This window comes from Acyrthosiphon pisum, chromosome A1 (assembly GCF_005508785.2).
Source record: "Acyrthosiphon pisum isolate AL4f chromosome A1, pea_aphid_22Mar2018_4r6ur, whole genome shotgun sequence".
Taxonomy (NCBI): Eukaryota; Metazoa; Arthropoda; class Insecta; order Hemiptera; family Aphididae; genus Acyrthosiphon; species Acyrthosiphon pisum.
Window position 1 is genome coordinate 130,058,404 of NC_042494.1, and position 20,530 is coordinate 130,078,933.

The 20,530-nt window shown below is 29.5% G+C and overlaps 2 protein-coding genes across 3 annotated transcripts in view; both read left to right on the top strand.

The window, feature by feature from the left end:
- Positions 1 to 9,443, top strand: part of LOC100574568 — a 19,517-nt gene extending 10,074 nt beyond the window's left edge. The window contains exon 2 of the mRNA XM_003246578.4: positions 5,515 to 9,443. Within this exon, the coding sequence (XP_003246626.1) occupies positions 5,518 to 6,243 (726 nt within the window). The 5' untranslated portion in view covers positions 5,515 to 5,517 and the 3' untranslated portion in view covers positions 6,244 to 9,443. The remainder of the gene's footprint in view (positions 1 to 5,514) is intronic.
- Positions 9,444 to 10,720: 1,277 nt separating this feature from the next.
- LOC100161916 (poly(A) RNA polymerase gld-2 homolog A) overlaps positions 10,721 to 20,530 on the top strand; it is a 15,876-nt gene continuing 6,066 nt past the window's right edge. The window contains exons 1-4 of one of the 2 annotated variants that reach the window (XM_003246579.4): positions 10,721 to 10,855; positions 13,548 to 13,983; positions 17,820 to 17,946; positions 18,146 to 18,364. In XM_003246579.4, coding sequence (XP_003246627.1) covers positions 10,843 to 10,855; positions 13,548 to 13,983; positions 17,820 to 17,946; positions 18,146 to 18,364 — 795 coding nt within the window. In that variant the 5' untranslated portion in view covers positions 10,721 to 10,842. Of the gene's footprint in view, positions 10,856 to 13,326; positions 13,984 to 17,819; positions 17,947 to 18,145; positions 18,365 to 20,530 lie in introns of those variants that run through there. The other variant, XM_001948932.5, reaches the window with a different exon arrangement.

A 20,530-nucleotide genomic window follows, 5' to 3' on the forward strand; every position in this document is an offset into this window, starting at 1 on the left:
CGTGATAATTATTATATAGATATTAATTGAAAGTGGATACCTGCAAAGGTCAGGCGATTTAATCCATAATGTCGGTGAGCATATTATAGGTAGTCACAATTGAAACCGAAACGTATTTACGTAAAATACATTATGATAAGACTGTGATTTTAATTATTGGTGCAGCAGTAGATAGGTACATAACTTTTAATTTAATTACCAACTTTACACTATATAATATAATATGTTAAAAGTTACTGTTTAGTCGGACGTATCTATATATAGTTGTACACTAACTTGTTCTACCTATGGGATATTATACGCTATATAATGTTAATACGTATCAACGAAACGTAGGTATATATAGTACGGTTAAAAACTTAAAAACTTTTCGAATCATTATATACATATACCATTATACCTATACTAGTTATTAATTAGTACTTATTATTATTATTAAATAGTTACTAATTAACCCTACACTGCATACAAGGGCATATATGCATTATAACATTAGATGGTTATGCACCTAAAGTATGTTCGATTAAAGCTAATGAAAACCTGGCTATCATTTGCTTAAACCAGTTAAAAATTAGTAGTTCGTAAAATTTTTTTAAAATTTAAAATTTTTTTTTTTTATGATTTTTCCTAAAATTATTGAATGGAACTATATAACATATAATTTTTTAGCAAAAAAAAAATGTCATGCAGTGTAGGGTTAAAATAACTTAACCTACATATAACTAAAAAAACTCTAAAAATGTCCTTAATAGATTTAACATTTTTAAACTATTTTACCCAAACTTCTACTTCTACTTCCAACAACTATTTTTATTAAATGAGTTTGCAGAAAAAATGAGTGAGTGAGTTTGAAATAAACCAATACCTACCATATTTTTATATTATATGTTTTTCCTCCCCACAATTCTCGATTAGATGTTTCTTCACTTTGCGAAAACGCAAAAAGAAAACTATTTAATAGCCAATAAAAAATGGGAAATAAATAGTACTAAAATTAAATTGTAATATTTATATTTTGTTCTATAATTTGTAATTTTAATAAGTAAATAAGTACCGATTAATGAATCGAATATAACATGAAACCTTACGCATTATCGTCACTCATTATTCTCAGTAATAGACCTATATAGATGAAAAATAAACCTAGTAATGTGGCTAATATATACGATATCGGGACAACCGAAATTGATGTAATAGTAATATCATATCAGGTGTAATTATATTATTATTTAAAATTTAAAAGTATTAAATAGTTTATTTAGTGAATTAAATGTTGTGCCTATTCTCTCGTACAGCGAACGATTATCGTTTAAATCATTGCGGTAGTGCAATGTATATCTATTTGTGTGTGAGTGTGTATCTGCGTAGATAGGTATATAGTCTAGGTATGCGTGTAATGTTCATTTATATATGTATACGTATAACATATACACATACCTATTATATAATATAGGATTTTAGGAGACCGCGTGTAATATACGTATAGTGTATACCTAACCGCGGAGAGAACGCGAAGGGATGATTGTTCCCCTAAATGACAAACGTATAGCCGTAGGAAACGTGAATGTCAAACTTACACACACACGGACACACATTATATGTGTATGTATAGCGATTGTTGTACGGGTGTGTGCACGCGAGAGTGTATAATATGTGTTACAATGGAATTGCGAAATGTAGAGGGGATTGACGGTGCAGCGCAGTGCAAATTGGGTTCGAATTTCCCATTTACTCGCGATAATTGAATTATTCGCATCGCAGACGAGAATATTATTTCGCATTGTCTGTCCGGTTGTCAACTGTGCATAATACGCATTATCTGCAGCGGGTCCGTCCGACCGACGAGCGGTCCCTGTCACGTCTTTTGTTTCCGGTTTCCTCGCCTCCTCATCGGTTGGTTTCAAATATTTTATTTTTTATTTTTCTCTAAATCGAAAAATTAATAATAACGATTCCGAGAAAACCTATATATAGTAGGTAGGTACGTCATAATAATATGATTTGTAATAATCTTTGACTATGAGCAATATAATAAATATCGCGAGAACGATGATACCTAATGTGACGCAAACAATAATAATATTATGCAGTTATATACTTATATACTGCCCTGCTAAGCAAACGTGCCGTATCTAGCTGGAAAAAATGTTTAAAATGAGTTTGGACGGCATCTGACATCTATACGGTGTGTATCACTTCCATGATACCCATAATAGGGATATATTATTGCTGTTTTTATATTAGTTGTAAAATTAATTAAAAAAGTTGGCAAAAATTAATATAATATTTATAAAGGAAATAGCGTATAACTCCAAATAACGGCGTATTTACTACAGTTTTTATTTTTACTTTATTATTCTGCATAATCTTCTTCTAGATTCTGAGTGGAACGATGAATGTATTGATTTTACAATGATTTGTGTTTTTTTTTTGTGTGTGTCTGTCATCACCTTTTAGGACAGTAAAAGTGCTTGGATTTTCTTCAACAGTACTTTTTCTGATAGGAAAGTGAATCTAGTTGGTACTTTGGGGGGTCAAAAGTAAAATTTTTCCAGTAGTTTTCAAAATCACCGTGAAAAACAATAGAAAAATTAAAGAAAAACAGGAATTTTTACTGGTTTTGGTTTTTGGTACAACTCTAAAATATTATTTTACTATTATATTTACTAGTTCAAACTATACTCATCTCAAATTAATAATTTAACAAATATATTTTTTTATATCGTATAGCAATTGAATATCATAATACGTGAAGATGAGTACATGGCCTTCATATATATTATAAGTTATAATATAACATTAAAACTTACCAATTGTCAATTTGTAATTTAAAATTTTTAATTTTATTAAAAACATTTATAATTACAATTCACATAATATACAATTTACAACTGAATAAAATATATTAATATACACAAAATTATGTTTTTAAGAAAAAGAACAGAAACATTTGTGTTTTTGTATTGGATTATTTTTATTTTATACTGATATTATAGCAAATATTTACGTATAAACGAAAAATTTCAAAATGTTTTTAACTTGATGGATTTTTTTAAAATCAACCGAGAAAAGCTAAGTTTTTTAAACTGTAAATTAAACTAGTTAGGTTCATAAGTTTATTAGAAAATGAACTATCTAGTTAAGTTAAAAGGTTTAAAAAAAATTAACTTTTTAACTAGTTAATGCCCACCTTTGAATATCTCGTTGTATTGCCGGTTGCCAATAAGCGCTATGACATTATTAAATATAAAATCAGTATCGTATACATAACTTGTGTTATGGAGGGAGGGATATTAGTGGATAAAACCTAAACAATGTACAAAAAACATAATTTTAAGATAATTATATATATAGTATATACTCTTAAAAAGACTAATAATATGCTCAGAAAACAAGAAAAATGCCTTGAAAATATACAGTTTAATGAATTATAGGTAATAACTAATAATATTACAAAATTTAATTTTTTTTATCTTGAGTTCCAATTTTGTGTAATAATACATTTAGTATTGAGAGAATTTAGGTATCAATATAATTATTTGTGTGTTCACATGCATGGGATTTTACAATATTTTGATTTTTAAGCAAGTGATGAATATTATGTCAACATTTAAAAATTCTCATAATTTCGCTTAAAAATTAAAATATAATTAAAAACATCATTTGAAAACACATATGATGATGTACTTACTTTTAAGTTTAAACGTTTGAGAATAGGTCTATATAGATTACAAAGTTAGAATTGCTGAAAACAAATGTTCAACAATGTGGTATATTATGGCGTCCTCTTAATTACCGTATATATAGTCCTATTGAGGGTTAAATAACGGCCGATAACTTGTTTGCGATGATATAATATTCAGGTTTGAATATCTGTTACGACTATATATACGGTGTATTGCAGTGCATACAATACCTATAAGCTTCACTATTCATATTATTCTTAATTATAAACGGAACAGATCGGTCAGAGTAAAGTTGTCAAATAGGGTGATTCATAAACCGAGATATTATTTCCCCGATAAATGTACTTATAACTATGTGTCTTTTTAAATATTTTTTTATACACCAAAATCCTTGAAAGATTATTCTGCCTCGGAATATCACATCAATTATAATGTGTATAATATTGCGGTAATTCAGAAAGTTACAAACATAAAAAAAAGTTAAAAATATATATTTATCGACAATCAGTGGTATTTTTTCAAATTTCATGGTAAAAAAAATAATGTTTTTAAATACAACATTCGTTTACAGGAAAAATAACTGTTTAGCGATAAATAATCACCTTGCGAATGATATTTTACTATACACATTAGGTATATTTTAAATCGCGTCCAGTGCGGTTATTGCTCGACGAACAACGATTATATTTTCATTTTAAATAGTGTAAATTAGTTTACACAAACGCGTGAACATTTGATGAGATTATACACTACTCGCGTTGTCAGGTATGGTACTCGTATAATAATAATAATAATAATAATAATAATATGAACAGCTGGGGGTGGATCGTTGAATACAATTACGGTGGAGGTAGTAAATTCAAAACGAAGTCCATTCGACGTGATTGCGTGTTTTTTGCTTTTGCGCGGAAAAGGCCGGCTGCGGTATATACATATGTACATTAAATATAATATGATGGGGACGGGCACATACGTATATTATGCATATGCGGTATTGTTGAGGGCGATGATGACTAATGAGTCCTGGGGTTATAGTTAACTAGACGTGCATATATTATTTTCCGCTGCTGCAGTGTATATACCAATTATAAATTATTATATTATTATATTTTTGGACGCCACGAGACCGCGCGCAAATCGAATTTTGTATTCATCGCTCCGCAGCGCAATGTCCAATTGTAATTCAAAACTTTCACATAAATCTCTGGAGTGTTCAAATTGTCATCGGCCAAAAATAAAATTATAATAATAACACTGATTTGGTACAACTGTTGTTGTGCGAACATAATCATTGCGCACTTTGCCACTCTCTATACAATTATAAATTATAATAAGTATAGGTATATGATTCGATCTGCATAATATACTCGAGTTTGTATCGATATTCCGATGTGGGTATTATTATTTATTATAATATAAAAAATTATGTACGAAATTCGCACTGAAAGTCATATTAATCGACTTAAATGTATTATGATTTATGTCTTAAAAATTGCATACTATTAAAACGTTTTATAATAATTCGTATATTAATATAATATTATATAAAATACTATAAGTATCTGCTCAATTGAAATTTAGTATTTTATGACCAACAAGAGATTTGAGTATATAATATAATAGTCAATATCTATATAGTTATTCGAAAATTACGTTTAATTGGTTGTACTTTTAATAATTTTATTCGTATACATATTTTGTAGCAAATATTATTATGTATTATTATTATAATAATCGAAGGACTTGCATTATTGTTTATCATATATTTGTGATTTTGCCACACTACGATAATACAACTCCTAATAAAAATATTCTTTATCCTTTTCAGATTATGTCGGGCACAATGCGCGAGTCTCCGTCGGACTTTAGAAATGGAGATTTGATAAGTCGTTTATTAGCAGCCACGCCACCGTATCAAACCAACTCTACGTTTGTACCGCCAGGATTATATTTTAGTGAAATGCTAAAAAGATTCGTACAGGCAAAATCTTGTGTACCCTTATCCTTAAATAAAAGAGGACGAAAACGGACCTGGAAGGATAGCGGAAAGACCGAACTACCGTCTGAAGCCAAGCAAAAGAAAATGGATTTCGTACCAATACCACCACCCTCACAAACGGAACCGCAATTTCCATTATGGTACCCACCATTTTATCCATCTACTTATCCGCCGGTGTATTTTAAGACTCCGGAAGCGGAACCGCTGAACTTACAAATACGTTCGGATCCGTTAAAGCAAGACAGACATTATTCGGCGTTCCGTGTACCCGAACCGTCCAAAGTCGAAGAACTCGAAAACATCAGCAATAAACACGGGACGAGTTATTTGATGGGCAACTTGACGAAAATATACAGGCAAGTGGCGCCGGAGGAGGAAAAAATTATCGATGTGGAGGGGGATGGTCCTGAAACAGCGCAAACCGAAGGTGGCGAAAAAAAAAACTGTAAGGATTTGACGGCTCTAATCGGATTAGAATTAGTTGTAGATTACGTGAAGCACGGAAATAATAAAGACGGTCAAAATGATCAAAATGTCAAGTGTTGCCAAAATGCATAGTTCAAAATATGTTAAATTGATGCTATTTAATCAAACGTACATTTTTTAATTTTTGTGTAACCCGCAGTCAGTATTATATAAATGATAATATATATATGAATGTATATATTGTGGTTTTAGATCTCTTACGTTCATTAATGATGTTCAAAATGTCATTTAATTATTTTCCTTTAGTTTCAAAACTTTATAATATAGATAAATAATTAATAGTTTAATTAGTCATGATACCTAAGTACCTATATATTGTATGTATTATCTAAATTGTATATCGAGGAAAAAAAAATGATATTCTGATAGGTACTAATTTATTTTAACAAAACTATTATACAATTAATGAAGATCATAGTTTGACTATAAGCATTAATATCAATGTTGAATACTTTTGAGTGGTATAATTAACTAACCATAATAGAGGATATTACACCGACATTTGTTGTCTCCGTCTTACAAGTGTGTAACATAGCAAATGTGGTGCTCAGCAGATCACTTTTAACTCGGTTAGTTTAAAAATTAGAGTGAATTTACCTCTTATAAAATTTAAAGGTAAGATTGTAATCTATGGTATCTCATAGGCTTTTTGTTATATTTTAATTTTAAAGCGATGTATGAATATTTTAAAATTGTAAATTGTTTGTATATCTTAAAATTCTCATAACTGGCTTTAAAATTGGAATATAACAAAAAGTCCATGAGATGCCCTATCTAGATAATAATTTTATGTTTAAATTGTATTAGGAGTAAATTCACTCTAATTTTTAAATTAACAGATTTAAACGTGATCTGCTGAGCGCAAGATTTGCTATTTTACGCAAAAGTAAGACGGAGATAACAAATGTCGGTGTAAAGCCCGGTCCAGACCAAGAAACATTTGTAGGAAACATATGTTTCTGACATTGTCGTTGACAAATATTTATGTAACCGCTTATGACGGGAAATTAGAAACATTGTCGATGACAATGTTGGAAACACGTGTTTCCGACAAAATTTTCTTTGGTATGGACGGGGCTTAACGTTCTCATAATATGGTATTCTATAAATTATCACAAAATTGTCTATACTCCGGCCCACGAGAGTCCATATGTCAGAACGCGTCCGTCACTCATAGACCTTATACTACTAGACGGAACATCCAGACGGGATGCGGGTGGGTGGTGCGGTCTACGCTACAGTGATATATATATATTATATACAGTAATATACAGAGTATTGTATGCATCTAATGCGCATGTGCGGTGTACGGTGTACTACCTTGATCAGCGCCGTCACGCTTGGACACCGGAACTACTACCACGTACCGTCTATTAGTATAAGGTCTATGCCGTCACTGCGCATCGGCACGTTGCCGAATAGTGGGAATGGCATCATGGTGGGAGAAAACAGACGTCACGTAATGAATGCGCGGTTTACGTATGGACTCTCGTGGGCCGGAGTATAATCAATTGCTTTTATAACTTTATTTCAATACATCCATTTTCAGGATTTTAGTAATTTGTGGCTATTATAGGTATTATCTTAATGTGTATAAAGTGAAAATTACATACATCTATCTACTATAGTTACTTTATACAGTGCGTTTACCCGCATACACATTTCGCATTACAATATAATTATCGTTACATATTATATAGGTAATAATTTTAGAATAATATAATAAATAATTATAATACTTTAAAATAATTTCAAATTTTGGGTAGGTATACTTAATTATCGAGTTCAGCTGATAACTTTTTACCTTACATCGGACCTTCCGATAAATAATTAAATAATATAAGATTCGTTGTCCGTTACATAGTATGATCTTATTGTAAGACATTGTGATACACAATCAATAATTTTAATTTTAAAATATTATTATATATTAGGTATTATGTAACAATTAATTAATTAGTAATAATTACTGTACGAGTTTTCATAAATATTTATATTTTATTATTCGAACGCATTGAAATAGATTTAGTAGACAAATCTTGGAAGTAACTAGGTACGATATCTAAAAATAAGTCCAGTAGCGTATCCAGTGGTTTAGGGGGTTGTAACCCCCACCCCAAAAATTGTTGAATAATAACAGCATTTTCATTAAAACATAATTTAAATTTAATAAAATTAATTTTAGCCCACCCCACCCGAAAAAAATTCTGGATATGCCATTGAAAATAGCTGATAATGTACCTATTTAAATTCATATTAAAAATAAATTATGTGGCATTATATAGGTCATAATAAATATTAATTGTGAGCGTGATTTTTTTTCGATATCCGTCATTTTATGTAAAACATACTTTTAACAATCACGAAAATTGTTAAACGGTTAGACTTGATTCTCATTGTAACTATCTAGTCATTTCGTTACCTATTATAATATATACCTACATTGTATTATCATTATTTTTATTATTTGGTTATCTTTCAAAAACCTTGGTTCAGTCGGTGTTAAACTATTCTTACTACTAAATTATTTGATGTGTCTATAAATTATAATGAATAATTATTGTTATATTATGTTTTATTTATATTCTTGAATTATAAATAATACTTAGTCATTTTGAAATTAATTCAGTTAAGTTTTTATATTACTCACATTATACTCATAACCCGTGTATCCTGTACCTATCCTATATACATATTGTAACATGTTATACTATATGTATCTATAGGTAACCAACCTTTGTTCTATGTCACCACTATCGGCATTAAGTATTAACAAATAACAATATTATGATATTACTATAATATCACTGTTGTAAACATGAACTATATGATATCGTATACCGTATCTAACTGCATTGAATGGACTGGAAACGAGCAGCTTATCAATGGCCATACGAATGTATGTACAAGAGGCAAGTGCGGGGGGTCGCAATGCCGACCTAGAGTTTCCAACGCCATCAGTATAGACTACAGACTAAGATACAAAATGTGAAGCCAAATAAAACCACCGTCAGCATTGAAAACATTGGGTCCCCAAGTATGAGGAACCTTTTGGTGTCTGTCCCCCGACCCCCGACCCCCGTCGAGTATGTCGTTTCTAATGCATAATATATTAGTCCAGAGGTATTCAAACTTTTTCATCCCAAGGCTCCTTTGAGTCTTCACAAAATGTTGACGGCTCCCAAATTAAAAATGACTGATAATTTAACTCGCGACTAATACTGCCAAACACGACATACGCATTGATGATTTAACGATGGCAGTTGATGGTATCGCTGTCTCTATTGCGACTTACGCGATCAATTAAAGCTATACTTAGCGAATGATTATAGTAGAGTGTAGACTGTAAACAATCCAACGTTTCCCAACCGGTGTGCCTCAATGATAATAAAAAACGTTTTTCGTAAAAATATTTTAAAATATTTATTGGTTTTCAATTATATGACGTGGCTCCCTTTGATAACTCTCGCGACGCCCCTGGGAGCCGCGACGCACAGTTTGAATACCTCTGTATTAGTCCATGATTTTAATACATCTAATAATGTATATACAACAGACCTCACGTTGATGAAAAATTCAACTTTATCAAATCCGAACTTAAATCAATCCAACTACCCACATTAAAATTTATTGTCTTGCCTTTTTCACTAATAATACATTCGTTTTTATAAAATTATGTACGTATAAACGTTTTATTTGTGGTAACGATTGTGCAAACAAAACTGCCTATACTGAACTGGTGATGGTAGACTAATCTTTAACTGATAACCAGTGATCGACAAGATTATTGCATTTAACAAATTAATCTGTAAAATTAATCTGGGAAATACTGTATGTCTTAAAAATAATATTTTGGAACATTACGGAAATCGATAAATTAATCAATAATACCTACACGTAAAATTATCAATTTTATTAATTAGCAATCTAACTAGATATGCTATGGGAGGCAATTCGAGTGAAAAAAGGTCAATTACCTAAATTTGGGAGACAATTCAAGTATATGGATTTAGTTAGGGTGCGGGACCCTGACTTGGTTTGAATGGGGAGGGGGCGTAAGTAATAATTTTCAGAAAACTTTCGATGGTATAATGTTTTTTTTTGTGATTATGTTTTTAACAATATAAAATTGTCTAGAAATAGGTACTAACTAGCTAAGGTTCGAAAATTATAAATAAAATACCAAGTAATGTATTTCTATTGTAGTTATTAATTTTGTTTAAAAAGCAAATTATAGTGGGCTCGAATAATTAAAACTTGTATTAAACTATTTGGTATTACTGTATTAGATATTATTCAAACAATAATGAAAAGATAGTTAATAGTTTTAATAGTTTTTGATTTGATTTACTTGACATTTTTTTACCAGGTTAGGCCAAACAACAATTTGAATTATCAAAAACCTTTTTTTTTATTACTGATTGTTACTATGATTACCTGTTAATGTATTATATAATAACCACAATATGTTTGACTATACATAGTTTTAGTTTATTTTTAATAATTAACATATTATTATAAATTTTCAAAAATTAATAATAATCCTCACAAATCGTACAAATAAAAAAAATTATTAAGCGTTAATAAGATATTAAAATGGTATTTCAAAATAAAAAAAATACGATCTCAGTGAGTTTATAAATGTTCTGAAACGGCATATGTTGACTTTTGATGTCAAACGAAAGTAAGAGTGAAAAAAAAACTCAATTAAATAATTGTTATTCATAATATTTTATTTTTACGTTTATAAGATTACTATAGGTAAGTACCTACAATTCACGGGTTTGTGTATAATATTAATTATTATTTTAACTAGGTTTATATAAATTAATTGAATAATTGTAAAGTATACCTCTGTCCATCAGAATAAAAAATAAATGTTACATTTTCTTTGTTAATACATACATTACTTATAATCTGAAACTATATAAAAGTCGCGGTGATGAATTTAATTCAGAATATTATGTGTATTAGTGTATAATATAATATCACACGTTTTTTATAATATACATAAACATATTTTTTTAATAATATTACCTATATTATATTATATACATACATGCGTTTATTAATTTCACATTTTGAATACATATTGTAATGTATTTCCAAATAATATATATAATTACTTCCGTTCTAAAACCGCATTGACATTGTAGTTCACACATTCAATATAACTCACCCTATCTGCTGATACACGTAGTTCTTTTTAATATGCACGGTCAATATTTAGCCCTACGCGTCGTATTTTCCGGTGAAATGAGTACTCAATCACCTCCGTCCTCCCAACACTCGCAGGAGTTTCATTCAAAATCATTGAATCATAACATCATATGACACGAGTTTAAAGATTATATTTTCGATGAACAGAAGTAATATAAAAAGCTTACTCGCGAACATTTTCGTTATTAAAATCGAACTGCCAAATGTTTAATTCTTATAGTGTCGAGTTATACATTATGCTACAGCAGCTAAGCTCCTAACAGCATTATTTAAACCTGGGAGCCGATAATGATAATGATTTATGATATTATGTATATAGCCATACACCTAGGTATGGAGAGATCGGAGGATATTAAATATCCTATACATACATTTTATGTTTCGGCGTTATATTGTCATGAATTTTATTATGTATATAATAGCGTAATTATTATTATAATTACTATTTAGTAAAATGTTTTCGATAAATCTAATAAAAAGAAGTGTCGTTTATGAAAACTATTGAACTGATATATTAATTATTCAGTTGAAAGGAAAATTAAAAAAAGTCGTTTTCTTCGATTCATATTAAATATAATTTTTATCTTGTGCCATATTATTATAAGCACCCTTCCTTGAATGTTTGAAATCTGTAATTATACCTAATATATTAATATTATCATATTATACCTATAATATTAAAAACATAATAATTATTTGACAATATTCATAGTCGAAACACTTTTTCATTACTCTTTATCACGAGCTATTCTTTATTAATTTCAACTGTAAATAGTCATTATGCATTTAGGCATATCGGTCAATTTATTTTACGATATCGCTATAGTTCGATGACCCTACTTGATTGCTTTCATTATTAGTTATTACATTTTTGAAATAAAACTTTATTTAATTTAAACTGAATATTTTTATGAAAAATTAATATCGATTATTAAACAAATATTTATTTGTTTATAACTATTTAAAGATATTATGAGTATAACTATTTAAATATTGAAAAGTTTCAATAAATGGAGTAATGCACAACAAATCACTGCTATTAATTCATTCCTATTACTTAAACGTCTTAAACATTACCTATAAAATATATAATACCCAGAAAGGGTGTCATGTTATAATATATAATATTATGTAAATTAAAAAAAAAAAACTATTGCTTCGTTTTAACATGTATACGTCGTCATTTTTGTAAAAAATATTCTACTTTCTACTATGAAATAAAAAATATTAGCCGTCAACTGTAGAAAAATCGGCTTGATAAGAAAGTAGGTTTTTTTCAAAAATGTATTCATATTATTCAATTACTTTTCCAAATACTTTATACTTTAGATTGTGTAAAATGTTTTTATTAAAAGTAGATCTAAACAATCGGTGCGTTTGCAGTTAGAATTGAATTGCTTTTTATGTATACTGTGTAGTAAACGGCATGTACAGTCTTACAGTCTTAGTAGTATTGGTAGAAACTAGAAGCAATTGATAATAATAATATAATTATTGATAAAATAAATAATAAATAATATAATAGTAAATAATGTAATTAATTAATTTTGTTTTTTCTATTAATGAACAATGGTTGTAAAATAGTAGATAATATTATACAGGACTTGAACCTAACCGCTTTACCTGCCATATGGGTACTACCCACACCTGTTGCGAATCGCGATTACATAAACTAGTACACCTTCCAGCAGCATTGTCGCATAATACTGAAAAATGTCGATCTTTATTTTAAGAATCGTATTCCATATCTACAGTACGGCAAGGTGAGGCGCAACAGGGGGATTTTCGTATCATTAAGAACGCGGAACGAAAACCCATCGCCGCCACTACGACCGTCACCAAAATCGTCGAGATACCGTGAAACGACGACTGACTTATCGCAAGCGGGTCGGACATTCGCGGACCCACAAATATTATCGTTATTACAATACATTATTATTAATTTATATTATTGTACCTATACCAAACGTGTTTGGTACGTGCTAATGCCAAGTATTCGGTATTATACCTCCATAATATAATATATTATCGTGCACGCGCACACTGCAGCAGTCGGTCGGCGCGTTTCGTTGAATAGGTACTACTGCGGCAGGCTGCACTTAGATATTATAGTCGTCGACGCGTTTCGTTGTACAGCAATAATAATATTATTATAGTCGTGTTAAATGACCATCGTCACCACCGGCACGCAGACGACAACTGCAACTCCTCCGGAACAATAATGACCGACCGGTTCCGGACATACGACAGCGAATGTGGCGTGAACGGCGTCGGAGACCGTCATCACTGGCCGATGGCTTTCGGGGCCCCGCGCCGGCCGAACAAAAAATTGACGACGGTCCGGAGGCCCGTCGCAGGAGGCGGCGAAGGACCGGAAGTCTGCCAACCGGACAATGGGATGTTGTTGTTGTCCTCGTCGTCCTCGTCGTCTTCGTCGTCGTCGTCGTCGTCGTCACCATCACCGTCGCAGTCGTCCACGTCGTCCACTCCGTCGACGCATTGCTATTACGGCTCGTTCCGTCGTCCCAACTCCAACAACGTCGAAACCTGCGAGGCCATCGAATGGGAAGTCATGTCCAAACACTTTGCCAGGTGAGCGATACCGTCGTATTTACTATTTATTATAATAATATATACCTACAACTGGTTTTTCTGAAAAAAAAATTTCCCGAAGGCTGGTCGCAAAGATTTCACTGGACTTGACTGGTGGACTGGTGGGTCGGGATGGAGTTGGGTATGAGTGGGTCACGTTTATCATATTTCATCATCGTTTTGCGGTCATCTAATTTCGAAAATTGTTACAATACATGCATGAATTCGATAAAAAAAACAGCGTAGGCGTAGAACCCTTTTTTGGTCAAATTTTTATGGATGCAATATTTATAGTTTTGTGCCGCAGTTTGCAACTGCGTTTTACTTGAGAACGAAATTTGGATCGAATTATAATAACATCATTTGACTTTTAACAGTCATTCGGTCACCTGTCTCGTCAAAGGCCAATAAGTGCATACAGTTGACTCGATTACTCGAAACTTGTGGGTAATTTGAAATAATATTGCTCGTTCCCCTTAAAATTTCGCAGTATTTGGAATAAGAACAACAATGCATTTAAGTACACTCGGTAATTCGTAGTAAAATTTTAGGGAAAACTAGCCATCAACACGCGTTAATTCGAAATTGAAACCTGTGCAATTTAAGTGTTTTCACCAATCGTATTTTCTATAATCTTATCATTAGGGTTCAGATTTGAAGGCAAATGCCTTTATTTTATTAATTATAATAGAAAAATAATTTTTATACAAAAATGTGTTTCATTTAATTTCTTAGACGATGAATTCATTTTTTTTTGCCTTTTTACTTATAAATGCCTTTTTTGTGTTTAATTTTCAGTTGATTTTATAATTTTATACACAGCTTACGTATTATCGCTACAAATGGGTTTTATTCTTCACAATATTTATCGATATCGTCTTATCGAGTATTTAGTATGGCCATAAAATTACCCGTACACCTATTCGGTGGACGTAGAAAGATCCTCTTCCATGTATACAAATATTTTGAGTCCAAACCGTAACCGTTTTTCTGAAGACAGCTTATCAAAATACATGGTAGTCAATTTTTTTTTTAATATCAACTAGTTTATTTTGCATTAAATTAACTGGAATAACTAGTAAGTTAATTTTTAAAATTGTTTTCAACTAATTCTTAGGACAAACCTGGTTAAAGAAAAAGGTACCTAATCTATTTATATAAAATACTATAAACTTAATTTAGTTTAGTATTCATGCTCATTTTTAATTTGTATTTATCTCAAAATATGTGCATTTGAAAGTGTTTAAAAAATGTTCACTATTTTATTTTGTAGTACCTATATTTATGAATTGCCTTTTTATATTATAAATTAAATGCCTTTTTTGCCTTTTTTTACATTTTAAATGCTTTTTTTATTGATTATATTGCCTTCAAATCCGAACCCTAATTATCATTAATAATTTATTTTACACATAGCTTATTATTTCCGATAACTATCGAATTATTATCGTAGCTTCAACATTTTTATTCATAACTCAGTAATTAAAATTGTTTCTTGCCTTCTTGATATTTCATACCACTCAGTAATTTGAAATTTTTCATGAGTCCCACCAACTTTGAATCATCAAGAGTCGACTATACCTATATTTATATATTATTGTATTTAAGATTTCCAACAAAATACGTCTGTATTCGTTAAAGTATATCATACAATATTTTTGAAGAAATATTTAATTTGTATGACTCTCATACTTGTGGCAACTAAGGTTATTTGATTACCGATATTAAGATAACTATTCGATAATTTTCCTATTTCTGGAGTTAAATTTATCTGTAGTCTGTAGTATACGTCGGAATATGCGTTATAATGTTGATTGGTACTTGCTACAAATTACAAATCAACAATTGTCATTTATATTTCTCATGTTAGATAAGAAAGGTTTAATGATGTTTTTCTTGATTAAATCTGCTAATGTCACATCTCAGTGACTGAATTGACGAATGAAAGTATTTTAAATGATAGTTTTTAGTTATTTAAAAAAAAAAAATGATATTATGTACCACATAGCTACAATATAGCTACCGTCAGTGGTTTTATAGGGGCAAAAAATACTAAGTTGGATATTGAAATATTATACATGATATGATTGTTTCCATACATTACACATTACGTTAATAAGTTATAACATTAATTATATTATAGTCTTACGTTTAAATCATTATTTTAAATTTTTTAAACTTTTTAAATTTTAATTGTCAAAAAGTATTTAACTAATAATATGGATTAGCATTCATAAATAAAAGTTGGCGTTAATTGTTTTATTAAAGAATAGTAGAAAATCACTTTAAATATTTTAAAATAAAATACAGAACTTATATAATACATATTAACTATAGTAAGAAAAACCTAACTAAAAATTTGGGAAGTGGTCTGAGTGTTCCTCGTCATTGAATAGGTATAATATAGGTAATTACCTACCTATGTCACTGTTATATGTATGTTTTAAATTTAAAATCAATGATGAATCATCATGAATGGTTGTATACGAAAACGATTCTAAGCGCATATGATCTTCCAGCCTACATTTCTAATGATATTAATTATTATACATTTATATAGCTATTGGTAATTTATCTTTCTATTAATAACTAATACTATAGGCTGAAGGCTGAACTATAAATTTTGCTAAAAACAAATCTCATATATTATAATCCATAGGCATATAATATATTTTATTTTATTTTATTTTATTATTTTAACTTATAAGTTAATGCTGTATGTATTATTTAGATTAAAATAAATATAAATATTTCAAATATTTCATTGATCAGTGGTTCCCAACCTTTTCTATTCGACGCCCTCTTTGTAATTTTCATAAATCTAGCGCTTCCTATAAATTGAAAATATCGATCATCTTTTTTTGTGTACTTTACAAATAAACTATACAATTTTTGGAATGACCTTATTAGTTATTATTGATAATAATAGTTATAAAATATAAATTTCGTTATAACTGCTTGCGTCTCCCCAGTAATGTGTATACGCCCCCCAGTTTGGGAACCAGTGGTGTAGAGGTATAATAATAGTATGTGCCTATAATATAAGTACCAATATATTTCTAATTTTTCTTTTTTAATGTCGGTATAATACAAACTTAATAAGAACCTTATATTACGTTTTTAAACTTTAAACTAAGCATTAACATTTTTATCAAACTTAAGAGAAAAAAATCTATATTTTTTACCGCATAATACGTAATAATATACAAATTAAAAACAAATACTAATAATTATTATAATTGTACTTTTTATGTATATAAATGATCCAAATATACATATTTCATCTGATGTTTCGGACTTAAAAGTATTATACAATCAAATGTAAATTATTATTATCACATTTTCAATGAATAGTTAATCATGATTTATATTTTATGATGTTATTTTCTATTAATTTTCAAAAAAATCTTGTATTTTATTAGAGGACTTCGTATCCACATATTATGCTGTCTCCGTCTTACGAACGCAATAATGTACAAAATATACGTCTAGAAGTTCCAATTTTGTAATATTAATATTTTACATTTTTACATACTCACAACTCACTTAAAAATTATAATATTGAAAGAAACCAATGAGGGAACATAGATAATATTCAAACATTTAAGTTTGTTCATAGATACATTTACTCTAATATTTAAGCTAACAAGTAACAACATAAAATTAGAACTGCTGGACGTACATTTTGATATATTATTATGCTTTAGTAAGACAGAGACAACACATACGGTTAAATGGGTAATCGTCCTCTCAAATAGGAACATCGACTTCGAATCATTGAAACTTTTTTGATATGTTTTATTATCCTATATTATTGTGATATTGTTACGATACAGATTGCCACCATTTATTAAAGATAAAAATGCGAAACAGTTCAACAGCGGAAATCCACAAACGAATATACCACAACATCATCATTTACAATATTACAGCGATCTGCACAAATTGCATCAGGTGGCATACGTAAGTTGCATCGTAAAATAATAATAATTTATTGTAGGACAATTTTATTGAAAAAAAACGGTTGTCTTGGACGAAATTTTTGTCACTGTTTTCGTCGACTGTTATCGGTTAATCATCATGATTCATAATCAATAATAATAAAATAATAGGTACCTATTAATATTAATATTTTAAACGACCCGTATACTATTATATATAGGCCACCAGAAACCCTATACCTAGAAAACCGGTGGTGGCGGCGGCGGCGGCGGCGGCTCATCATCAGCCGTGCTGCAAACCGTGGCAATGGAGCCCTTACGGAGGACCCGCCGGAACGTTTATGAATGCCTATTACTTGTCGGAGCCACAAAGGTATGACAATCACGCTAAGAACGTTATCCTGGAAGACTCGCTAATACAAGTGGACGAGGCAGACAAAGTAATTTATACTATATAATATTATCATTTTTACCACTATTATATTAGTTGGCCAAGACCTACTAAGATAAAAAAAAAAAATACCTAAAAAGTACTGCCAAGGGTGGTACTGCCAAGTACCGGCCCATAAATAAATTGGTAAAATTGTGTAATAGGTTTATATTTATATTTAATAACAGTGGCGTTAGTGGTTTTCACTATTCAAATCGAAATACTTAGCTCAGAATAAAATTTGAAAATGTAGCATTTATAAAGGTCGCTTGCTATAATTATGTATAATTTTTTTTTAAAAAGGTTGACCAGATGGTGAGTTCAGCTCTGCTATAAATTAGATGTTGTGTTAGTACGCCTGTAGTGGAAGTGTTAAATTTGAATTCAATGATTATACAATATCATTGTATACGAAAAACGATTCTGGGTGAAGACGGTATATCAGCCTAAATACTTAATATATTAATTTATGATATATTTATTATTTATATTGCTATAAAAGTAATTCATTTTACTATACTACATAATATTACAAAATTATTTTTACCGAAAACATTGCAATGCATGCATTAGAAACTAAAATTGTTATTCGTCGTTTAAATATCTAATTTCGTTAAAATGATGATTTACAAACAAGAAAGTGGAGAAATCTTATTCTTAATTTTTAACTCTTAGCTTTAAAAATTGAATATATCATACATTTTTAATTACAAAATTATTTGCAAATTTTCTTGATTTTGACGAATCTAAACTTTGAATCTTTATAAAAAAAATCATGTCTGTGTATCATTAATATTTGTAAATTTTTATAATGATAACTTATGAAGACCCTTGTATTAAGTTTTCATGCTTTTTGAACCAACGAAAAATTGTTGACCGACATTTATAAAAAAAATATATTTATATAGTTAAACCTAGTCAAAAAAATTTGAAAACTGTACTATATACAGAAAATAGGAAATGATAAAATACACATTTGGTGAAAATATCAGGGGTCTGTGGTTAGGTAATCGTATTTGTCAGCAAATTATCAAAAATCGATTATGAATATCCAATATCAAAAAAAAATTGAACTTCAAACGCCCATAACAATTTAATATAACTCGCCGATAAACTGTTTGTTTTATTATAGGTAGAAAAACCTAAAGGCATCTTGTATTCTTGTATTATTAAATTTTTAGATCTAATAGATTTCGTCAAAAAACTGGATTTGCGTAAAAATTCCCGTCTTTAATTTTTTTTCCTGATTGTTTTGATAAATACTGGGAATATTGAATTTTACCTCCTCAAAATATCATCTAGATTCAATTTTCTTTAGGAAACTACCCTCAAAGTTGAAATTCAAAGCATTATTTTGACTGCTTATCGTTTGTATACAAAAAAAATAAAAAATAAATTTATCGCTCCACTTAAAATCTAAAAAATATAAGTACGTCGAGCTTAACTCGTCATTTAGTAAGTCAATGTGACGGATCTATTAAATATGAATTCAATGAAATATTGCGTATTCAATGCATATACGAAAAAAGTTACTTTTATGAGAGATCTTCTTCTTATATTACTATGTACCCAACCTACATATTATTAAAATATATTTATGTTGCTATTACCTAATGACTATTATAATTTATTTAATAAGTAATACAGTATAAACTATAAATAGGCAATAGCTTAAGTTTAATCAAAATATTTTGAAAATGTCATTGTGTTTAGTATAATATATATAGGTATATTATCAATATAGGTATAAGAAATACATATTTGGAGTCCTCCAAATATTTTTGAATTACAACAAAATATCTAAAATTGTTATTTTTTGTTTGAATATCCAATTTTGAAAAATGAAAAAATGAAATGTTTATATAAAAAATGTTGTAGACTTGTAGGTAATTATATACTTATTAGATAATGGAATTCAGTTAAAAATACCTATGAGGAATCTTATGCATTACATTTTTGAGCTTTGGCTTCAATAAATTTTCCTATATAAATGAACATATTGCTGAACTTAAATTTTTAACTACATAATAATTTGCAATTTTTTTCTGATTTTTATGAATTCTGTCAACATTTGAACTTTAAACGCTTAATAAAAAATCGTACCTGTGTATCTTTGATAATTTATGAGGCTGAAGAGACTGGAGCGACCGTCTTAAGGGGATTCGATACCGTGATT